General features: G+C 39.6%; 1 protein-coding gene across 3 annotated transcripts in view; it reads right to left on the bottom strand.

The window, feature by feature from the left end:
- RASGEF1B (RasGEF domain family member 1B) overlaps positions 1–21767 on the bottom strand; it is a 595268-nt gene extending 573501 nt beyond the window's left edge. Inside the window, exon 1 of one of the 3 annotated variants that reach the window (XM_071215864.1) lies at positions 21552–21767. Coding sequence is in view for 1 of the 3 variants with exons in the window: in XM_058296515.2 (XP_058152498.1) it covers positions 21552–21620 (69 nt within the window). In the remaining 2 variants the exon portion in view is untranslated. The remainder of the gene's footprint in view (positions 1–21551) is intronic. The other 2 variants (XM_071215856.1, XM_058296515.2) reach the window with 2 other exon arrangements.
- Between the last annotated feature and the right edge of the window lie 473 nt (positions 21768–22240).

The raw sequence follows: 22240 nt of genomic DNA, 5'->3' as shown, positions 1-22240 counted from the left end.
ATGGTGGACAAATTTATGTATGGTTTCATGCATTTATTTTTTCACTTATTCATTTCTCAGGTCCACTATTTGGAAAATATTGCTATCTACTAGGGATACAACAATGAAGATCATAGTCCCTCTTCCCTCTGTATAACATTAAGCTTATTGCTGGAATAGTAACTTTCCATTTGCTGCTGTGTGAAAGTAAGAGTGAATCCTGAGATAGCAAAAAAGCTTGTTGGCCCCATTCTGAGAAGCTTTCTACTCCTGTGACATAGAAGAGAAATAGAGGCAAAGAGAGAAAGAAATGACTGTATGTTTTCCCAAGTGGAAGTTTTCCCATTTTAGAAGAAAGAGGTGAGAGAGAAAGACAGACAGACATGTGGACAGTGACTCCACCCACACAGGGATATGGCTCAATGTGTGCTCTGCAACCTGTCAGATTTGTGTTCTTCCAAGTTGGGGTCAAATGAGGAAAAGGATGAGTAAAAAGGGGCATTTTGCACCTCCCTAAGGAACAATGATAGAACTTTCTATTTCACTTTGTTTGTAAGAAATGCCATAATAAAAATGATAATTTTTACATTTGGCTACGCATGTACTTGCCCATTATCTTTTCAACAACGCTGTTTCTTAGAAAGTTCCATCAATCAAAGGATAATCACGAAGGTCTTGCCATTAAAAACACAAGACTTATTCATGACATTTTTAAAGAAATGGAATATATTTGCATTACACAGAGGCAAAATTGATAGTTCCACGTTCTAAAATAATGCATGTGATATAGCAACATGCAGCATTATTCAGTAAAGCAGAATCTGAGCAAAGATCATTATTTTAGTTTCCAAGTTGCTAAAACAAATACCACATAATGAGTTGGCTAAATAACAGGAATTTACTAGTTCACAGTTTCAGAGGCCAGAAGACTTGCTTCCTCCCAGGGCCAGTATCTTCTGCCTGGCCAGCAATGCTGGGGCTCCTTGGCTTTTCCATTCCATGGCAATGCGCCTGGTGGCATCTTCTCCTTTTTCTTCATGGTTCCTTTGACTTCCAGGGTCTGGCTGTTCCTGGTAGCTTCTCTCTCCATCTGACTGTCACTAGTTTCTTATTTACAATAAGTTCACACCCACCAGAATGCAGACCAAGACTGAGAACATATCCAAACTGGAGTACACAATTCAATCCACCACAATCATTTTTGTGCATCACAAAAGTGTAAGGAAAACTAGAACATCTATCTGGTGTGTCATTGTTCTTATGGATCAGTATCAAAGTGCAAATTTGAAGCCAATAAAAATCTTATATTTATTAATTTTTAAGGTTTTATTCACAAGAAAACTGATGATGTTTCATAGTAAAACTGATTTAAGTCATCATGTTTTTGATCAGTAAATCTAAACAGTTTCAGTTTTTAATTTACTAAAAAGATAATATTGAATTGATAATCCAATTTTTCTATATGCAAGCCTAAATAGAAAAAATTATCATCTCCCACACTCATGAAGTATAGCAAAACAATACTTTTAATGCATAAGGCTAACAATATGAACTGAATTTTTTTAAAAACCAACAGATTAGAGCAAACTCTTTTACTCCTGAAGTACTGCAAGAACAGCTATTACGGTTTACGCTGATATATTTGTCAAATGTTTACTGCATAATTACCATGGTCTCTGCCTGGCATGAAATTTAGTAGAAGAACCTATGAAAGAAATATAAGAGCTTGCCTTTGGCCTCAGGGACTTAAGCTTAATTGAAAGGGCTATCTTGTAACTCCTCCTAACATTTGACTTATACAGCAAATTTTATCCTGCTTATTTTTCAATTTGGAAATAAATCTCTAGCCTGTTTCCTTAACATTAGACTGCTGTGATCCAAGGGCAGAATCACTGATATCGTTCATGTAATAACTACTCGACTCCTCAGGGCACACATGTCATGCGCACAGTAGAAAACCAAATTTTTTTCTGAAGTGAAACAGTAAGGAGATTATTTCTCTAAAAACTCTTTTAATAGTGACATTTCAAGAGGGATTGGGGGTGTTTCTGAGCATTTTTATAATTTCTTATTCAGCACAAGTATAAATCTTATTTTCTAAAGCCAAAAGTATTATGCTGCAAAAGATTCTCTTCTAAATAAATCAATTCTGAAACAGTGTTAACATGTTCAGAAATCATTCTGTTTGGCTGAACTGATGTGACAGGTGGTTTATTGTAAACTGGAATTTCTCACTTGCACTTAATTTCCTGTTAAAAACAAATCAAAACCCACAACACAGCCTTCAAGTACATTTATAGGTAAGTGCGAGGTGACCAATTAAACTCAGATCTATGTATTTTGCTTAAAAGATACGAAATTTAACTGTTTTCCACAGTTTGGAGCACTAAGACAAACACTAGCCTTAGAGTTATGAGACGTGGTTCAAGACCAGGCTCTACCATATATTAGTTGTCTGACCTTGGGCAATTCATCTAACATCTCAGAGATTCACAGTCCTCATGTGCAAAGGAAGAACTTGAGATGTGATGCCTTCTCTGCCCTATCGCCCAGTTTGACTGTGTCATATATTTTTTTAACACTCTGGCATTTACTGAAGCTCTAATAGTACCATCACTCCTATACTATGCTGAACCCCTTCCAAATTCTGACTATGTATTTAATGTTCAAATAATCTTTATTCTGACACCAAGAACAATTAGAACCCTGCAATGTAGTCATCTGGGACAATTTTAGATCACGACAGGTTTTCACAAAGAATGTAAGCAAACCAAATTGCTTAAACTGGAAGAAACACCAATGTTAGTAAAGATTGATTTTCTATACTCACTCTCTCTAATTAGTTGCTTTGGACATCAATGAGTGCACAAAAAGAGCCATAATGATTTCTCTGCTTGAGTAACTCCAGCAAACCAGAAAAGTTGGAGCACAGCGTTATTAACTCTTTGACGGGCAGTGCATGCAGAACAGGCTGGACTGTGGACAAAACAAATGCTACAGAGGACAGCAGAATATAAGTGGACAAGGGGAGGGGGGTTTCAAAAGGAGGATTTTATTTAAGGCACTAGCCCAGGAATGACAAGGAACATATCCATCGATGTAGAACAAAAAATCCTGCTTTCAGGATAACTAGGTACCATGTGCCAGGCACTATGCTATAATATCATATCTCATTTAATCTGCACAAAATTCCAGTGAAATATTTCCATTTAGAGCACTTTGCATACAAAGAAAGTAACTTGTCAAAGGGCCTATAAAACAAAATCAGGAAATCCAAGTAAACAGTCATAGTTTTCAAAAGTTATTACATCTGGATGGTACCTCAGGCATAATTTCTACCTTTTTTTACCATTTTTAATCATGGTTTATGTCTTGGGAGGTGGTAAGAGACAGAAAATAACTTATTCTGTGCATTTATAGCATCAATCTAGAAACACAGGATTTCTTCTGATATTAACCTCTCCTTTTGGAAAAATACATATTTTTTAAAATTTAAAATAGTTATCACAGTGCTTAGAAAAATGTTGGAAAATGTTAGCACATGAAATTTTCTCCATAGAATAGGTACAGTGGTTTTCTATCAGGTCATATCTCAGAATAAGCCTCTGTTTTTTTGTGCTTAGAAATTAATCCTCTTCAGTAAATTTGGGGCAGAGATTGTATCTTGTTTCATTTGCAATACAAGCAGAATACAAAATTGGCAACCATTTATTGAATGAATAATCAGCACAGCACAGAATGTGATGGGCAGGGAAATGGACTTGGCCCAGTGGTTAGGGCGTCTGTCTACCACATGGGAGGTCTGCGGTTCAAACCCCGGGCCTCCTTGACCCGTGTGGAGCTGGCCTATGCGCAGTGCTGATGCGCGCAAGGACTGCCGCGCCACGCCACGCAGGGGTGTCCCCCGCATAGGGGAGCCTCACGCCCATGCGCAAGGAGTGCACCCGTAAGGAGAGCTGCCCAGCGCGAAAGAAAGTGCAGCCTGCCCAGGAATGGCGCCACCCACACTTCCCGTGCTGCTGACAACAACAGAAGCGGACAAAGAAACAAGACGCAGCAAATAGACACAGAGAACAGACAACCAGGGGAGAGGGGGAATTAAATAAATAAATAAATCTTTAAAAAAAAAAAGAATGTGATCGGCAAAAGACTTCAGAAAGAAAAATAAACAATGGTTTATTTGCCCGGGGTGGGGGGGCGGGGTGAGGGGGGAATCAAACCAAACTTTCATCACTGGTATTGCTATGGAATCTATTTCATTTTTTATGTGTAGCAAGGACCAATCTCTTGAGCCTTTTCTACTTCCATCACAATTCTACTCAATACCTACTCCCCCAAAATTAATCCAGGAGGAACTAAACTAAAATGTTAACCAAGTTCAACCATGAAGTGGAAATAAGAAATAGGAGATAATCACCAAAGAGCAGCCTTAGATACAAGGAGTGGGAAATCCCTGTATGTGAGAGTTATACAGGGATGTTATGTTATCATGGAGGTGACTACATATGTAGGAGCTTCAGTTGTTTCCTTACACTGTTGAGGGCATCACGATTCACACTGAGGTTGCCCTAAAAAGAGTGGGGAGAAACACAAAAGCTAAAGCTGAAGTCCTGGTTTATCAGTTTTTATCTGTGATTACCTTAGGAAATTCATTTTACCTCTCTGAACATCAACTTCCAAATCTATTCAATTCGGATAGAAATTCTTCCAAAGGTTGTTAAGAGAATTCAGTCAAAGTACTTTAAAATCTGTGCAATGAAATTTGTTGATTATTCTCTTCCACTGATGCTACTTCAGTACCAGCGGGACTGGAGAACCCATAACATAAAATCCTGGAAAATCAGCCCAATATGCGGTGCTTTAAGAATGGTTTAAAAAATCAATTATTCTCTCCTCTTAATGGCTTGAGTATTACTCACCCAGTGATATAAGAGAATCAAAGAAAGAGATGGGGTTGTTGGAAATGACAGGTGGGATTTATGTTAACTTCGTAGGACAAAGAGCTTGGGAATGATTTTGGAATCAGATCATCAAATCTGCTCCCATTCATTATCATATTCATCTGCAAAGCCAGAAATGGGAGGTTCCTTTACTAATAATGGAATTTTTCATTTAAATAATACTATTTTATGACATTTAAGTATACCCTGCATTGTTCTAAACTGTATTTGAGGTACAGTAACTTACATTTTTATACCACTCAATGATTTTTTAAGTATTTCACATTAATGATTTCAACTGATGATGTTTTAATAGTGCTATCTTCTTAATTCTATTAAGGAGGAATAAATAAATAGAGAAAGGTGGTAATTTTTTTTATTATATGTATGACTAGTTTGACAAATTTAGAATCAAACTGTCTTCTTACAGCTAATATGCCTTAATTTTTCCTTCTTAGTTTTTTCATCTGTTAAAAAAAAAAAAAGATAAAATAACCCCTACAGACATGAGATTTTCATTCAGTAATCTTTAAAGCAAATATATACAAGGTTTAGTGCATATAAGGGCTTAGTGTTAGGATCTGCATAACCTGGGCATTGAATAGACAGTGACTTACAAATATGTTCTGCTTATACTTTGTTCTAGGACTAGCATTGCTATCATTGTAATAGTATTTTATAGCCACTCTGTTATGAAGACATTAATCATATTTTGCATTTCAGCCAAAATAAAGACCGAATACAATAATCTGTTAGATACAAGTAATATGTACATCTGAAATCCATGTGTTTCATATGATCTAATTAAATACACAATTTAGATTCAGAAAGGTTCATATTTTTCTAATGACTTCACTATATTATTTTTGTTGGATTGCATGAAAAAGTAAGGACTTAATATTTGCCTTACAAGATTAATGGGTCAAGTCTATCATATTTGTACTTGATTGATGATCAGTATGCCCATTTAAAAAGATGTTTTAAAGTGATCTTTAAAATGCTTTTATAGAAACAAATTTGAAATAAGGTTTACTTTGGTTGTTTTTGCTTATAAACTACCATTAGCCATGTGTTTACTTCTCATAATTATAATCCTGGACATTGACTTAATGTTGACGCTTTGCTTTGTCTTTTTGATGACCTAACCACATTAACACAGAGGCAGAACACTTTCAAACTTGTTTTTCAAAAATCTTAATAGTTATTTTGTTATTAATTATTTTATTAATAAACAAAAAAGAAAAAAATTTTTAAAAATAACCTTTACAACAGTGGTTCTTAACCAGGGGTCAAAGATTTCAGGGGGCCTGCGAGCTTGAATTGAAAATTCAAAAACATTATTCTTGTGGGGACGTGTTGGTGTGGGTATGATATATTTATTAAATAATACACAGTATAGTATGGTTTTCACCTGACTGGCAAAGGTGTCTGCAGAACAAAAAAGTTTAAAAAACCCTGCCTTACAGGTTTTCTCTTTCAAATGTAAAGTGGTTGGGTAAATCTTAAATATCAGTGCTATTGTTTATTGTTCACCAACTCTGCTAAGTGAGAGCATATTTCTTAATCACTCTAATCCAAAGCAATTCCAAATCAACAGAAAGTTAGCCAAGAGAAGCCCCTCTGTTTTTCTAGGAAGCAGTTCACACACAAGGAAGCCCTCACCACGTGCCGAGAGAGGGCACTGCATTAACTACCAACCCCAGAGGGCCCTCCCAGCTGCTTGGACATTCAAACCTGGCACCAAGCAAATGGACTAGGAAAAATCACAGTAGGCATCGAGGGTACTCACACAGCCATCTGACTCACTCGCAGCATCTGGGCACAAGAAAATTTTATTTCCCAAATCTCTCTTCCCTGCCCCCATCTTCTCGAGCCACACATACAAACAATCTGGACAGTCCATAAGGTGGATGGTAATCTTAGGGGGTTCCTCAGGGTTTGACTGGATGCCTTCCAATCATTTCTTTCTGGCCTGCCTGTGAAATCAGATGCACTGTTTCTTTGTACATGAGGAAAAAGCAAAATCAGTTTCTATTTGCAGAGTGAGATGGAAAAAATGAAAGTCACACATTGCTATGGAACAGATTCTTAGAAAGATCTCCCTAAGCTGGGGGAGAGAATAGTGGCGACAGAGAAACTCAAAAGGAAAGGAAGTTCAGTTTTTCAGTTTGTTAAGTCCTAAGGAGTGTGCCAAACACTTGGTCCCATGTTCATAAGCACAGTCAAGGTTTTGGAGAAACGTTGATTAATAAAATTAGTGAGATTTCTAGATTCTCTTTAACCTCTGGTCATAATCTGGTTTAATCATCACAACCATTGCAGGAGCAAATCACTGTGTGTCTTTGTGTTAGTCTGTGTGTCTCTCTGTGGCTTTGTGTGTGTGTGTCCAACCTCTCCCACATCACCCCACCTTCACCTAATGGACACACACACAATACCTTTTAGCACATACAAAATTTATTTAAAATGAACATCAGTGGGAAGCGGACTTGGCCCAGTGGTTAGGGTGTCCATCTACCACATGGGAGGTCCATGGTTCAAAACCCAGGCCTCCTTGACATGTGTGGAGCTGGCCCACATGCAGTGCTGATGTGGGCAAGGAGTGCCGTGCTGGGGGAGCCTCACGCACAAGGAGTGTGCCCTATAAGGAAAGCCACCCAGCGCGAAAGAAAGTGCAGCCTGCCCAGGAATGGTGCCGCCCACACGGAGAAATGACACAAGAAGATGATGCAGCAAAAAGAAACACAGATTCCCATGCTACTGACAACAACAGAAGCAGACAAAGAAGACACAGCAAATAGACACAGAGAACAGACAACCGGGGTGGGGGTGGGGAGAGAAATAAATAAATAAATAAATAAATAAATCTTTAAAAATAAATAAATAAATAAAATAAAATAAGATGAACTTCATGAATAAGCTGTTGAAGTGAACCCTAATGTAAACTGTGGACTAATAGCATAATTATAATAATATTGTTTCATTAATTGTAACAAAGGTATTATACTAATGCAAAAAGTTAATAATACGGAAAACTGTATAAGTGCAAGGCGGTATAAGGGAACATGGGAACACTGTACTTTCTGCAGGAGTTTTCTGTGAACCAATAACTACTCAAATAAAAAAAAACAAAAACCACACACACACATACCCACACACAAAAAGAATAAACCTCTTTGGACCAAAATAAAAAGAAGAAAGGCTGCAGGAGGCGGGTAGAAAGTTGTGGATTTCACAAAAAGCCTATCTACAGCCTATGGGAAACATTGATTCATGAATGGAATAGGAAACAAGGAAGTTGACAGTATTATACCGACCAATTTTAAGTTCCCAAATGTGGTTATAAATGAAGTCACCTTATCACTTAGACCCAAATTTTGCTAGCCATTTTGCCCCATGTCTACCCTGAAGACATCAGACTTTCCTTTAAGGACTTCTTCTCCCTTTGGAAGAGATGGGTGCCCTCTGGGGGAAATTATGTTATATGAGCTCTCCAACCAAGCCAAGCAGCCAATTGAACTGTGCCAACCCCAGGTTGCACATGTGCCTCTACTGCCCTGAGGCAAACTACCCATTCCTGCTCTGCCCAGGCCACCAGTGCTCCCCTTTCACTGCAAAAGGTTCCCTCCTCTCAGCTCTGCTCTCAGAAAAGAATTTGTAGCAGGACTGCTTAGGTTATGATATGTCAAGCTCTTTTTTCCTGGCACAAGATAGCTAAGCTTGTGGGGAAAGGATGGCATGGGTGTGGTGGGTGGGGGAAGAGGTTCCAACAATATTCAGTATACATCTCTGCAGTCTACACTCCTAGACCCTCTATGACGGTTAAGTTCATATTGTCACCTTGCTAGGTTATGATGTCCAGTTATTTGGTCAGGTAAGGATTGGCCTGATAGTTAATGTGAGGATATTTCCATGGATTTAAATTGCCAGCTGATTGCATCTATAGCTGATTACATCTACAATCATCAAAGAAGTTTGCCTTCAACAATGAGAGAAGTTTCATCCAATCAGCTCAAGGCCGTAAAAGGAGAACTGATGATTTTAGCAGTCAGAAAGAATTTCTATATCTACTTAAGCCAACCAGCTTGTCTTGGGGAATTTATCACTAGCTTCATTGGAGTTCCCAACTTGCAGCCTGCCTTATGGAATTCAGACTTGCCAAGCCCACAGTCAAGTGAGCCAACTTCTATAATAAATCTCATAATATTTACATATATATTAATGTGTGTGTGTGTGTGTGTGTGTGTGTGTGTGTGTGTATCCTGTTGGTTCTGTTTCTCTGGAAAACCCTGAAAAATACATCCTTAGACCCTCTTTCTGGGTCTGGCCCAGCAGTCTTCTGGTACAATTTGCCTTCTGTCACTTCCTCCCCTTACTCAATTTGGCTCAAGTGTAGTTCAGGAGATTCCTTATTCCACATGTAAATCAATGGATATAAACAAACACCAGAGGTTGTCAGACAATGGACATAACCCAATCTCAGCTCTGACACAGCTAGGTGGGCCCCCATTATATAAACACATTATATGCATGGAAAGTTTTTCAGGACCAACTGGTGGCATTGCCTCTGTTTCTCCCACTTACCGACTCTGGAAAAAGTCCTAATTCCTTGGTCCCCCAAAACTGGACCAGACTTAACTAGAGAATGTTGAGTGTGTTGTCATTCCTTCTAGAAAATGGTAATAAATAGAAATAAAAGACTAAGCATGGAAGTGTTTTGAACTCTCAGAAGAAAAATTTACTACTGTTCCAATAACAAGGTTGACACTGAACTTAGCACAAGGAATGAAATGGAATTTCTGGCCCAATTACTCATCAGGTTTTTCAAATGCTCAGTATTCCTTTGCTCTACGCTCCAATCCACACTCCCCATCATGGCTCCAGTACAATTGTGTTGATTGCAGACAGCCAACACAATTCTAGATAATTGTTAATAATGAATTTTTAAAATGAAAACCACGGCATGTTGAAGGACTACCTTAGTAGATAAAGCATTCTTGCTGTTATTAGGAATAACTATTTATTAAACCTATGTCACAGGCACTGAGCTAAGTGGATTACATACAGGACCTCACTTATTCTTTGTGTCAACCTTATGAGATAAGATTTATTAAAGTATCTGCATTAAAAAAGAGGAAATTAAAGCTGAGATGTTTGTGACTAAGCCAGGTTCACAAAACTAAGTGTGAGGATTCTTAGGGACAACAAAAGAAATGTGCAAACCTGTCACATGTTTGGGTAGTTCTGGCCATTGTGTGGACCCACATCTAAAAACAAGATAGGGCAGTCAGGCAGTCAGCCTTCCCCATCTGTATGTGAGAGCCTTGAGATGGGGGCTGACCTTGCAGTTTTGTACCTTCCACAGGACTCACCCAGGCAGGATGCTTTGGGTAATATATACTACACCAGGCACCATGAGAAATTAAAAAGAAAGCACTGGTCTTTTTTTTTCAAAGAATTTAACACCTTCCCAAGGCAAGAATTTAGCGGATGGCTCTTAAGAACCCACTCAAGCCTGCAGTCTTCCTAGGAGGTCTAAATCAAGATCAGCTTAATTCTTGGCCATATCCCCTCAAAATCATATTCCAAACTGAATACCATTTTTCTGGAAAAGAAATATATGTAAAGAAAACACCATATTATCTTAAAACCACCTGAAATTCAGGCTGTCAACAAAGTTTCTTAGAATACCAAGACATCTTCTAAGAAAGAAGAAAGACCTATTTGGTGGTCCAGGCTGTGGATTCAGAAGCTGAGACCTCTCATCATAGATTCTGACTATTTCACCCTTCCTGCTCTACTTTTTAAATAGAAGTGTTTTTATTCATCATTTCCCTAACAAGCAGATTCCAAGCAAGCACCTTACGTTTCTGTTCTACTCATTTCAGTACCAGAAATAGCCATTCACATTTCTACGGTACTTGACATTTTATAAAGAACCACACTAGAGCCCATAATTTCTGTGAGTTTAGCCAATCAACTACTGATACTTTCATTTTAAAGTTAAGAGAATTGATACTCAAAGAGGTAAAGAGACACCCCCCACAATAGCATACAGTCAACAAGGAGATGAGCCTGGCCCGGAATCCAGATATGAAGAAGGCTCCTGGTGCAGGCTCCTTCCAATTCAGAGCACCACCACTCTTTAGTTTTCACCACCAGGTGCCTCTCTTTCAGCCAACTTCAAATATTTTCCGGGAAGGTAAATTCTCATGCTTGCAGCCACCCAACAGAATTTCCAGGGTATTAGGGTATGATTACTCTCTTTTTCCCACTGGAAATATGATAAGAAAGCCCACTGGGTAAGTGTCTCTTAGAAGCAAATGACTTTTAGAGTAATCTAACCTAACTTCAAGCCAGAATTCTCCACCAACACCATGGAAAATAAATGCCTCACAAACAAAATCTAGACTTATGGCATGGATTTGCTGTACTTGACCTATTTTGAGGATACATGTTTGAAAATCATTTGAAAAATAAAAAATCTTCTGTATTTAATTATATGGCAATTTATGGTTGGATTTCATTTAAATCACATTTATAATTGGCACATTTTTCAAATGCTGCCTCTGCCACAGTTGTATGTTATAAAGCACATTACCATCATTTGTACAACTGCAGCCTAAGTTAGCATTATTACACATCCCATAGATCAGGGCAAGTCACTAAAGGACAGTGGTTCTCATATTTCTATGAAATACAATTGAACACATCCAAAAATAAACTATTTCCCACTCATCAGATTTTGCTAAAACAGCATTTGGCATGTATTCAAAATTAATAAGCATTGATTGAGCCTCTGTATTATGCTCAGCACTGTGGAGGATTTAGAAGATTGTAAGGTATGCTCTAAGGTGATAGAAAAAGAGTAATAGCTCAGTGTATGGGGCAAAGTCAAAGTACATAATAATACTAATAATTAAATAAAATATAATGTTTTTCAATTACTATGTGCCAGATACTATGCTGCCTGTGTAATTTGAATTATTTAATCTTCATACCTTAATGAAATAGCTAATATTATCATTCCTGTTTTGTAAAAAATGAAACTGAGGCACAAAGAAGTATTTAATTAAGGTCATGTAGCTTAGAAGTGGAGGAGGGGGACAGTGTCCAAGATTGGAACCCAGGTATCTGATTCCCCAGACTGTACTCAGTCTTTTTGCTATATTTGGGGAAAGTTTCATGAAGGGCTGGGTTTTTACTGAGGCCCTGAAGATTAGGTAGGATTCTATTAGGAAGAATGGAAAGAAAGGAGATAAGTAGTCATATTACAGGATTCATGGATAGCATAAACAAAGGCACAGGGGCAAGAATTTGTATTTAACCTGTGAGAATCCCTGAGGAAAATCAATAGCAGGAAGTGAAGTTGGCTAGGAAGGGTAAGACACCTAACAGAATACCTTAGAAATAACCAAGGCAGAATCTAGAGATTTGAGCCTTTAGAATTAGAAAGTCATGGAGAGTCCTAGTACAAAAGTGTCAATGTAAAGGCATTGTGGTATAGTCGAAGCATATTCAGGAAAAGTGGAGAAGAGAGAGACTTTGAGGGAAGAAAACCAATTAGTGGCTTATTGTGAAATTCTCAACAGACCTTACTGCCTTTTCTCCTACTAGGTACTCAATAAGTGTTTGTCAGGACAATGAAGGGGAATGAGTAAGGGTGGAAAGAAAGATGTAAATCAAGAAAGAATCCATGGGAGTTGCCACCATTGTTCATGGAGGAGAGAGGAAAAGAAAGAAAATAAAGATGGCTTTTTGGCTGACCATGCATTTGGGTTTCATGTGGGTGCAGGGAGGATAATGGGTCCTCCATTTTGGTTTTGAAATAGAGGCTCAAAGGGGACACAGGATACTGTTAATGTATTATAGGTTTTTGGAGAAAGAAATGCAGGATACATTTTGGACTGTCCGGCAATGAAAAACACAGCCCTTACTCATTGCGACAGCTGTCACTTTTTTTATGGACCACCTCATTAGGCCACTCTAAGTAGGAAGAACTTCCCAATGAAAATGTCACTACTAGGCCTATTGTATTTTATCAAAGATTTTCAAAGTAAAGAAATGCATGATATACAAGAAAATCATTATAAATTGAAAAGAAGTAAGCAGAAGGAAATAAATCAAAGAGTTAAGCTCTTATCCCTGCTCCCTATGACGGGCCAGCACTGACCATTGACAGATAGAAAACACCAGCTTTTCCTTATCAAAATACAAAAAGAAAAAATCATGTAACAGTTTCTCAGCAAGAAGCCATTACACAGATGTAGTCATAATGGGAGCAAATATTTCTATAAATGAAATGTGCGTATTTAGGACCACATGCAGAGTTTAAAAGCAGCTAACACAAAAGGTAAGTACAGTTGTCCCCTTTTATACAATGGCTCAGATGTGGAAGAGAAATCCAATTGGCCTCAAACAAACTGAACAGTGAATTTACAAGACAAACCTAGGATCCATTAGCTTAAAATTCAAATGACCCTCATAGAAAGCCCAGCTGTAGCAATAAGAGCTATTATTCTCAAAGTAAATTCTCCCTTATGATCTGTCACCAACATCCAATCATGGGAATGATAGCCTTACTTGTCCAAGTTATTCTCTTTCAAAGGAGACTGGCCACATGGTTCATTCTCTAGATGCTTGAAACTGATCAGAATAACCACGTGGATGAGAGTGTTTATGAATCATTTAAACAGAAAAAGCAGCTCAGTTTTGTAATGGACAAAACCAAGATCTTTAATTGGCAGATCAAAGAGGGAAAAAACTGCTTGGAAGTCCAACTTCCTTAAAGACAGAAGCAATAGGGTCGATTAAAATATAAAACTGAGAAGAGCCATAACATGTAGCCCTGCAAGCCAATCCAATTAGTGATCAACATTTAATATTGGCAGATGCTAAGAAAAGAAACGGACATCCTGGAACATAGTTCAAAATTTAGAAACATCATGAACTATCCAAACCTTTTGCCCAAGCACTCCTCAGTTCAGAAACAGGATATCTGTCAAAGGTTGTTCGGTAAATTAGTTTCTTGGAAGTCTGAAAACATTTTCTCCCTGAAAACAATGTTATATATGGTGATTGAGAGAGTCCACAATAACGTCCTAATTGCCCATAACGTATAGTGCAATAATGTGTAAGTATAGACTGGGATAATAACATTAATACAGACTTTTCTGTAAAAATAGAATCTCACCATCCTACATAGCAGCACTTTTTAAATCATGGGCCATAACCCATGAAATAATTTTAATGGGATTTTACCAGTTTATTATAATGGAATGGGAGAAATGGAAAGGAAAGGAAAGAATAGAATTGCAAAGATCAGAATATATCCATGTCATAAGGAAAAGTATTACTGTTGAAACTTAGTTGCAGCTTTATAGGTATAAATAGCTATATGTATTCAGGATTGCAATGTAAAATAGATTTTTTACACTAGGTCATAGTCAAAAGCCACTCTTAGCAAGGCTTCCATGGGACACCTAGCACAAAGCCAGCATTTAATAAACATTTGCTGAATGAATGACTGAACACATGAAGAATGAATAAATTAGGTATCAGTAATACAACACTGTCAGTTGTGGCCCTGACATTTGCAGTGGGAAGCTTGCTCCCTACTAGTTAGGGAGTGGAGAAGGCAGTCCACCCAGATCCAATTCTCTGTAGGTGGCTCTAATGTTCTGGAGCAGGCTCTTTGGTGGAGTAGGACACAGAGGGAAGGAAGGGGACAAGATTTCTACGGGTAAGAATTGAACTCCAGGAGCTGGGTTCTGGGGCACGAGGGGAGAAGGTAAGGTAGGTGTTGAGGATTGAATCATGTCCCCCATAAAGAAATGTTTAAGTCACACCTGTGGATGTGAACACATCTGTAAATAGGAACTTTGAAGATGTTATTAAAGTGTAACCAAACTAAATGAGACCGGACCTAAGTCCATATGACTGGGGTCCTCAAAGGCAGAGAAAATTCGAATGCAGTCAGTTAATGGAAACCAGGGGAGGCAGATTGAGATAGAGGACTGACTGCTGGAGAGCCATCAACAGAATACTACAGACTCTGGGAGAAAGTGTCACCTGGTAGAACTTGAGGCTGGACTTCTAGCCTCTAAAACTGTGAGCAAATAAATTCCTGTTATTTAAACTATTTAAACCAACGAGTGCATGACTTCAACTAAAACAGAAGAGCTGCCAGATTTAACACACATAGAAAAGAATATAGGATGCCCAGTTAAATTTCAATTTCAGATAAACAAAAAATAATTTCAAAGTATAAAAATCATGAACCTTTAAGGTTGAAAGGCTAACAAAGCATCAGACATTATTTGATGTGCAAATCTACATGCAAAATCCAATGCTAGTTCTGTGGAATGAAAAAAAACATTTCCTGACAGTGAAAAGTAAAGATATATACAACAGCATCAGCAATTGGCATTTATCGAACACTATTCTAAACACTTCATAGGCATTAACTCATTTAACTCTCACCACCTTGAATTAGGACTATTAACATCCCCATTGAAGGTATACAGCTAAAACACAGAGAAGTTAAAAGAAAAAGCTGCCCAAGGTCTCATAGGAAAATATCTAAATAATCCTCAGTAGGCCTGTGGTAGAAGGATATTGTCCAAGGGTGTGGATCTGGAGGTGAAATTTGAGCTGAATCTTAAAGAAAGGACTTCAATAGGTGAATATTAGGGGAAGAATATTCCAGGAAGGGAAACAGTTTGGAGGTGAGAGGATATGTTCAAGAAATGGGAATAGACTAAAGTTGCTAGAATTCTAGGAATATAGAAGGAAGAAGTTGGGCAAGAAAATCACGCAGTGACCCCATTGTAGAAGGGGTTTGCATGCTGAGCTGAATCTGCAGGCAGTGGTGAGCCCTCCTCTCCTCCAAAAAAAATAGGGGCAAGTAAACTGAGCCAGTACCATGTTGAGTTCAGCTATTAGAAAGATTATTTTGGCAATAGTTCATAAGCTGGAGAAAGACTGAGACAGAGATCAGAGACCAGGAAAAGAGTTAAGTCAGTGCAGATATCTGGCAAAGCACTGTGGAGTGGGTGTTCAGGACTACCTCTAAGATAGACCCTTAGAAGATGTGCTACCTTGTATAGTTCCTACAGTCACTCTGAGCCTTGGTTTCCTCATTTCTAAAGCAGAAATGGCAACACTACTCATTTTATAAGGTTTTTGGAGGATAAAAGAAGACTAGGAAATGCTTGATAAATGGAAGCTAGCTATACCGAGTCATGTAAGTGATCTTGAATCTCTCCCGTAACAACCCTTCAGAGTTCAATCAGCCTTTCAGCTAATTTACATCAGGCAAATTACTTAAACTCTCTAAACTTTAATTCTCTCATCTGTAAAACATAGTTATTAGCACCTATGTCATTAGGCTATTAGGAGAATAGCTGAGATCATGTACAGTACGTCTTTAGAACAATGTCTGCCAGAGAAAGGCAAGAAATTATAGTTATTATTATTATATTAAATTAAAACAAAGTTATAGTCACAGTTAAGCAGTAATATTCATGGAGGGAGCAAACACAATGTAGAAAGATGTAGAGTATATGTGAGGCTTGGCAATTCTAAAGATGACATTCATGAAGAAGGGTGTGGAATTGGAAATCTCTTTTCTATAGAGCCAAATGTGTTCCACCCAATGACGAGGGTCCTTTGAGGTATTCCTCCAGGTTAGATGATGAAGAAGGATAGGGAAAAATGCAGGTTAGTGGACTAGAGGAAGAGGGGCAGTAAAGGAGGAAAACCAGCTTTTGACTATATTATCTTTCTGCCATTTCCTGCCCTGGAACTCAAACCCCATCACTGACTACCACTAAGACATGATACAAAGCAAGACTTGAGCTGGAGGTGGGGAGCATGTTCATAAAATGTCAGAACCTGGCAAACTGTGGATACCAGGCCAGACACTCATTAATCTATGCAGACAGAACATACATAAATAGGACCTGCTAGGTCTGATACCTTTCTAGACATTGGAATAGTTGTTCAGTTCTGCCTTGATGTGTCAAAAACATAATTTCCAAAATCTAGCTCAATGATCAGGGCAGGAACATGGCTCTCGGAGGAAACTTACTATCCTTTGCTTTTTCTTGGAATTTGTGAATTGACTCTCAAAGACTGGATTTGCAAACTTAAAACACTTTACCAAGAAGTAAAAAGCACAGGGTCACAAAATGGTCATTAAGACACTCTGTTTCAAATGAGCACCATCTGTCCTTTGCTTCTGAAGATGACAGAGCAGGGCAGGAACTGGAGTTGTTTCAACCACAGTGACTTTTTTTCCCTCTGTGTTCTCCATAAGCTATCATGCATGCCTCCTTATCAGATACTGTAAACACATAGGAAGTTCTGTTGGGATTAGGTTCTCTCTCACAATCTCCTCTGTGCAAATCTAATTAATCTATGTAGGAAAGAAAATACATTCTTGACCATCTTCTAACCAAAATGAAACAAAGGCCATTCATTGTGAAAACATTTATCTCTTCTCCTGACCTCCCTGAAACTAAAGGTAGCCTCTGAAGTCAGAATTAGTACATGTGGTGAAAACAAAAAGCCACCTAAAATTTTCTCAAGTGTCCCAGGACTTTCAATTTGGAAATGAATGTTTGGAAAGGTTTAAGAATAACTTTCTCACACACTTCTCTCCTTCCCAGAAGTAGAAAGCTCAACAACTGTGGCTCCATCAATGAGTAAGAGCTTGCTGAAGGGGTTATTGCCAAGCAGGAGAAACAAGCATCCTCAAAGCACATTCCCGACTCAGTTATTTATCTCTTTGGGTACTGATTTTCCCCTAGGTAGAAAAGTTGTGATCACTTACCTTCTCCAGGAACACTGATTAAAAGCAATGCCCACATAGAGTATGTTAGGCTGATACAGCCAATATTGAGTCAACTATTTGTAGAAAGGAGAAGGGAGCAGAGGCTATAGCTCCTGCCTCGAGATTGGTGGAAAATAACACAAAAGCAAGATGCCAGAAGTTACCAAGGACCAGGGGAATGACCAAGAATATTTTCTTTCTCCAGCGTTCTTCAAAGACAAATCAGTCACTCATTTTTAAAAGATTGTCTAAGTATGTCTCTGGTGAGTTTTTGAAGCCCTCCTCTCTGGAATAATTTGGAGGCCACCATTCTAAGAAATCATGGGAGGAATCTATTGACTGGAGGATAAAACAGGCAGTAATATGTACTCCATGAGTAGAACATACAACCAATATTGCTTGGCATGGGTTTCGGTGATTTAAGAACAAAAACCCAAACCCAGGTGAAAAGAAACACAAAGAGAAAAGCAAGTTTAAAGGAATATCTCAGGTCTCTGGCAAGATCCCCAAATGCTACTTAACATTTACTTCACAAAAAGCAAATGGGCAATGATGTTGCATTCCAAGAGATGCAGTTAATTTTAATTACAGGCATATAAAACTTTACTTTTCTGAGCTCTTCATTTAATCTAATTCGTCTACCAAATATTCACCCAGTCCTCTTGTGTTTTTCTAGTACACCAAGCTCTTCCTTATTACATACTATTTGGAACACCTGTACTCAAAAACCATTTTGTAGACTTGAGGAGACATTTCTCAAAAGAAGATATACAGATGGCTAGAAATCACATGAAAAGATGCTTAACATCATTAGCCTTTAGTGAAATGCAAATCGAAACTACAATGAGGGAAGCGGACTTGGCCCAAAGGATAGGGCTTTCCGCCTACTACACGGGAGGTCCGTGGTTCAAACCCGGGGCCTCCTTGACCCGTATGGAGCTGGCCCACGTGCAGTGCTGTTATGCACAAGGAGTGCTGTAGGGGAGCCCCATGCGCAAGGAGTATACCCCGTAAGGAGAGCCACCCAGCGCAAAAGAAAGTGCAGCCTGCCCAAGAATGGCACCACACACACAGAGAGCTGACACAACAAGATGATGCAACAAAAAGAAACACAGATTCCCGGTGCCGCTGATAAGGATAGAAGTGGTCAAAGAAGAAAATACAAAGAATGGACACAGAGATTAGATAACTGGGGGGGGGGGGGGGGGGAAATTAATTAATTAATTAATTAATTTTTAAAAACTACAATGAGATACCAGTTCATACCTACTAGAATGACTACTATTACAAAATGGAAAACAAGTGTTGTAGAGGATGTGGCAAAATAGGAATACTCATTCACTGTTGATTAGAACATAAAAGGGTGCAACTGCTATGGAAAACAATTTGGTGGTTCCTCAGAAAGTTAAGTATGGAATTAGCATATGACCCAGAAAGTCCATTTGTAGGTATCTAACCAAAAGAATTGAAAGCAGAGACTAGAACAGCTCTTTGCACAACAATGTTAATAGCCCATAATTCACAGTAGCCAAAAAGAGCAAGCAACCCAGGTGTCCATCAACAGGCGAATGTATAAGTACAATGTGGCATGTACATACAATGTAATATTATTCAAGTGTAAAAAGGAATGAAGTTCTGATGCATGAAACAGCATAGATGAACCTTGGAGACATCATGTTGAGTTAAATAAGCCAGACTCAAAAGGACAAATATTTTATGATCTCATTTATATGAAATAATTAGAATATGCAAATTCATAGCCAGAAACTGGGATAATATTACCATGGTGGGGTCAGGGGTAGTTAATACTTAATCAGTACTAGAAAGAAAGCTAAAAAATGTAATACGTGATTGTATAACATAGTGAAATCTCATGTGAAACACGAATATGTATAATATTGCATATAAAAGACTGTTTTTACAAAATATAAAGACAAATAAACTAGAGAGACAGAAATAGAATAGCAGCTATTTACAGCAGGGGAAGCATAGAGAGATTGTGGTGAAGAGTTTCTGTTTGTTTTGTCTTTTTTTTGTTATTAATTATTATTATTGGAATAATGAAAATGCTCTAATGATTGAAGTGATTAATGCACAACTGTGTGATTATACCAACTACCCTTAACTATATACTTCAGATGGATTTATGTTTTATTACCATGTATCAATAAAATCGATTTGTTAAAAAATACTTAATTTGTATAGATTTTTTATATGGGGTAATGGAAAAATTTTGGTAACGGATGGTGGTAATGTTGGCACAAAGTTATGAATATAATTAACACCAGTAAATTTTATATGCTACAAGAATAAAAATTTTTTTAAAAAGAGAAACCCGGAACTGTACAACACAAAGCATGAACCCTAGTGTAATATGGACTATAGTAAATTGTAAATTATAATAACATTGTTTTATCAATTGTAACAAAGGTACACACTAATGCAGTGTTAATATGGAAACTGTGCATGTAAAGGGGGGTATATGGTGGGAACTTCACACTTTCTGCTTGATTTTTCTGTAAGCCTACAACTACTCTAATAAAAAAATAAGCAAAAATAAGTATTTTCTCACACACCAGAGATGACAGGCTGGACAATTTGAACTCCAAATTCCAATGAATATGACCTTTTGACCTCAGAAGGAAAGAATACCTACAGTTGCCAAAGGTGAAAAAAAAATTCACATGCAGCCAACAAAAAGGTTGGCTTTGAAACCTGAAAAGCTGCCTTGCTCTCTCACGTGAAGGGCAAGCTCCTGAATGCAGGAGAGAAGAGACCAAGTTCAGCTTCTCTCTGGCTGATCAAGAAACTGCAGACAGGGAAGGCTGGGGCAGCTTCTTCCGAGTCTTGAGGGCTGCAGAGAAAGTCGCCAGCCCCCAAGCATGAGGAGCGCGCAGTGCTGCAAGCACACCCTGCGGCACTCGTGAACCTGGTCACCACCCCAGTCCTCTGGTCCAGGGCAAAGCCAGGCCTACTTGCCCCACGGTCTGTTGTAGTGGAGGGAGTGGATATAGACAAAGGATACTCAAGTTCTGACTATAGAGAGAAGGGGGGCTGAGCCGGATGTAAAGCTCTCCCTACTCAGTGGCAAATGTAGGTTTCACTTAAAACAGTTGATGCCGCCACTCTCCACAGGACAACCCAGCCAAGCATCCCTCAAACGACTCCTTGCAGAGATGCTTACAGCAGCAGCATTGCCACCTCAGGCAGGTGTGGGCAATTAGATGTCCCTGCCTTCAGAATTGCTCTCTGTTCCCCTGATTTGGCAAATCCTGTTTTAACCCTTTTCATCCTCAGTGTATCTCACTCAGAAAGAAATTCCTGAACTTAAATGGAGTTTGTGGTGTGCTGAAGGTTGAGGTTTGGAAGTAGTTGGGAATAGCAACTTTCCCACCCAAAGACTTTACTGTTAATTATTTTTTCAGATTAACAAGCATATAGAGAAGGAAAAAGCAAAGTAGGCAGCAAAGAGAGATGGCAAGGATATGACTCATTTTAAAAGACCTTCCTAGCATCTTAGGGAAAGAGTAACTAGCAAAACTCCTCCGCATTAACAGAAAATGTGTCCACCTGTCAACTAGGGAAGGAAAAAAAAAAAGGTTCCCTGAGGTCGAGGGAAGCAAGAATTCAGGCTCCCTGGCTTCCAGTCTCCTCGCCATGCTCTCTGCCCCACCCCAGGCATCCAGGAGGAAAGCAGTCAAGTCAGACTGCACACTTGTCGACTCCCGCGGACACCAGGGCAGGGTCGCCCGCCACCGCAGACAGACCTTGCCTACGAGGACACACCCTCCACCTACCTCCAGCATGGGAGAGGCGCCCTTGCTCGGCAACGTGCAGCCCAGGAGCTCGGCGAGAAACTTTGCCATATACAAGCAGGGAGGCAGGGTCTCTCCCGCAGCGCTGGTTCCTTCCTCACCCTGAGTAAGAGCCAGAAGGGAGGGGGCTTGCCCGACCTCGCGGGCCAGCCGGGGCGGTGGCTGGGGACCGAACCCCGCGGCGGGCGGCGGGGGACCGACCCCCCGAGCGCGCCGGCTGCCCGCCCCCCAGCGGGCTCCCGGGCGCAAGGTGCGCGCAGCTGCGCGGGCCGACCGACCCTCCCGCACCGCGGGAGCGGGACGCACTGCTGCCTGCGCTAGCCTTCCGCGCTGAATGTCACTATTACCATAGTAAAGGGAAGGGCCCCGCCGAGGGGGTGGCCGGAGGGCCAACCGAGCCGCAGCACCGGCGGCCGCGCACCGGCAAGGGCAGACCGCGGGCAAAGCGCCGCCGCGCGGGGCTTGGAAACTCGGGCGACACCGCTCGGCTGGAGCACGAGGCTTAAGCTCCAGGAAAAGGGGGGAGTGGCAGCGGAGAGGGTCTGTTTATGGAGCCGGCCTAGATGACCCACTTCTCCAGTTTTCCCCTCCGCTGTGCTGCTAATGGAGGTGCAAGTGGCGGCTGCCGGGGTCGGGAGACTGACCGGGGGGATTTCTGCTGCAAGGTGCGG

This window comes from Dasypus novemcinctus, chromosome 1 (assembly GCF_030445035.2).
Source record: "Dasypus novemcinctus isolate mDasNov1 chromosome 1, mDasNov1.1.hap2, whole genome shotgun sequence".
NCBI classification, from domain to species: Eukaryota; Metazoa; Chordata; class Mammalia; order Cingulata; family Dasypodidae; genus Dasypus; species Dasypus novemcinctus.
This window is presented reverse-complemented; position numbering and strand designations above follow the sequence as displayed.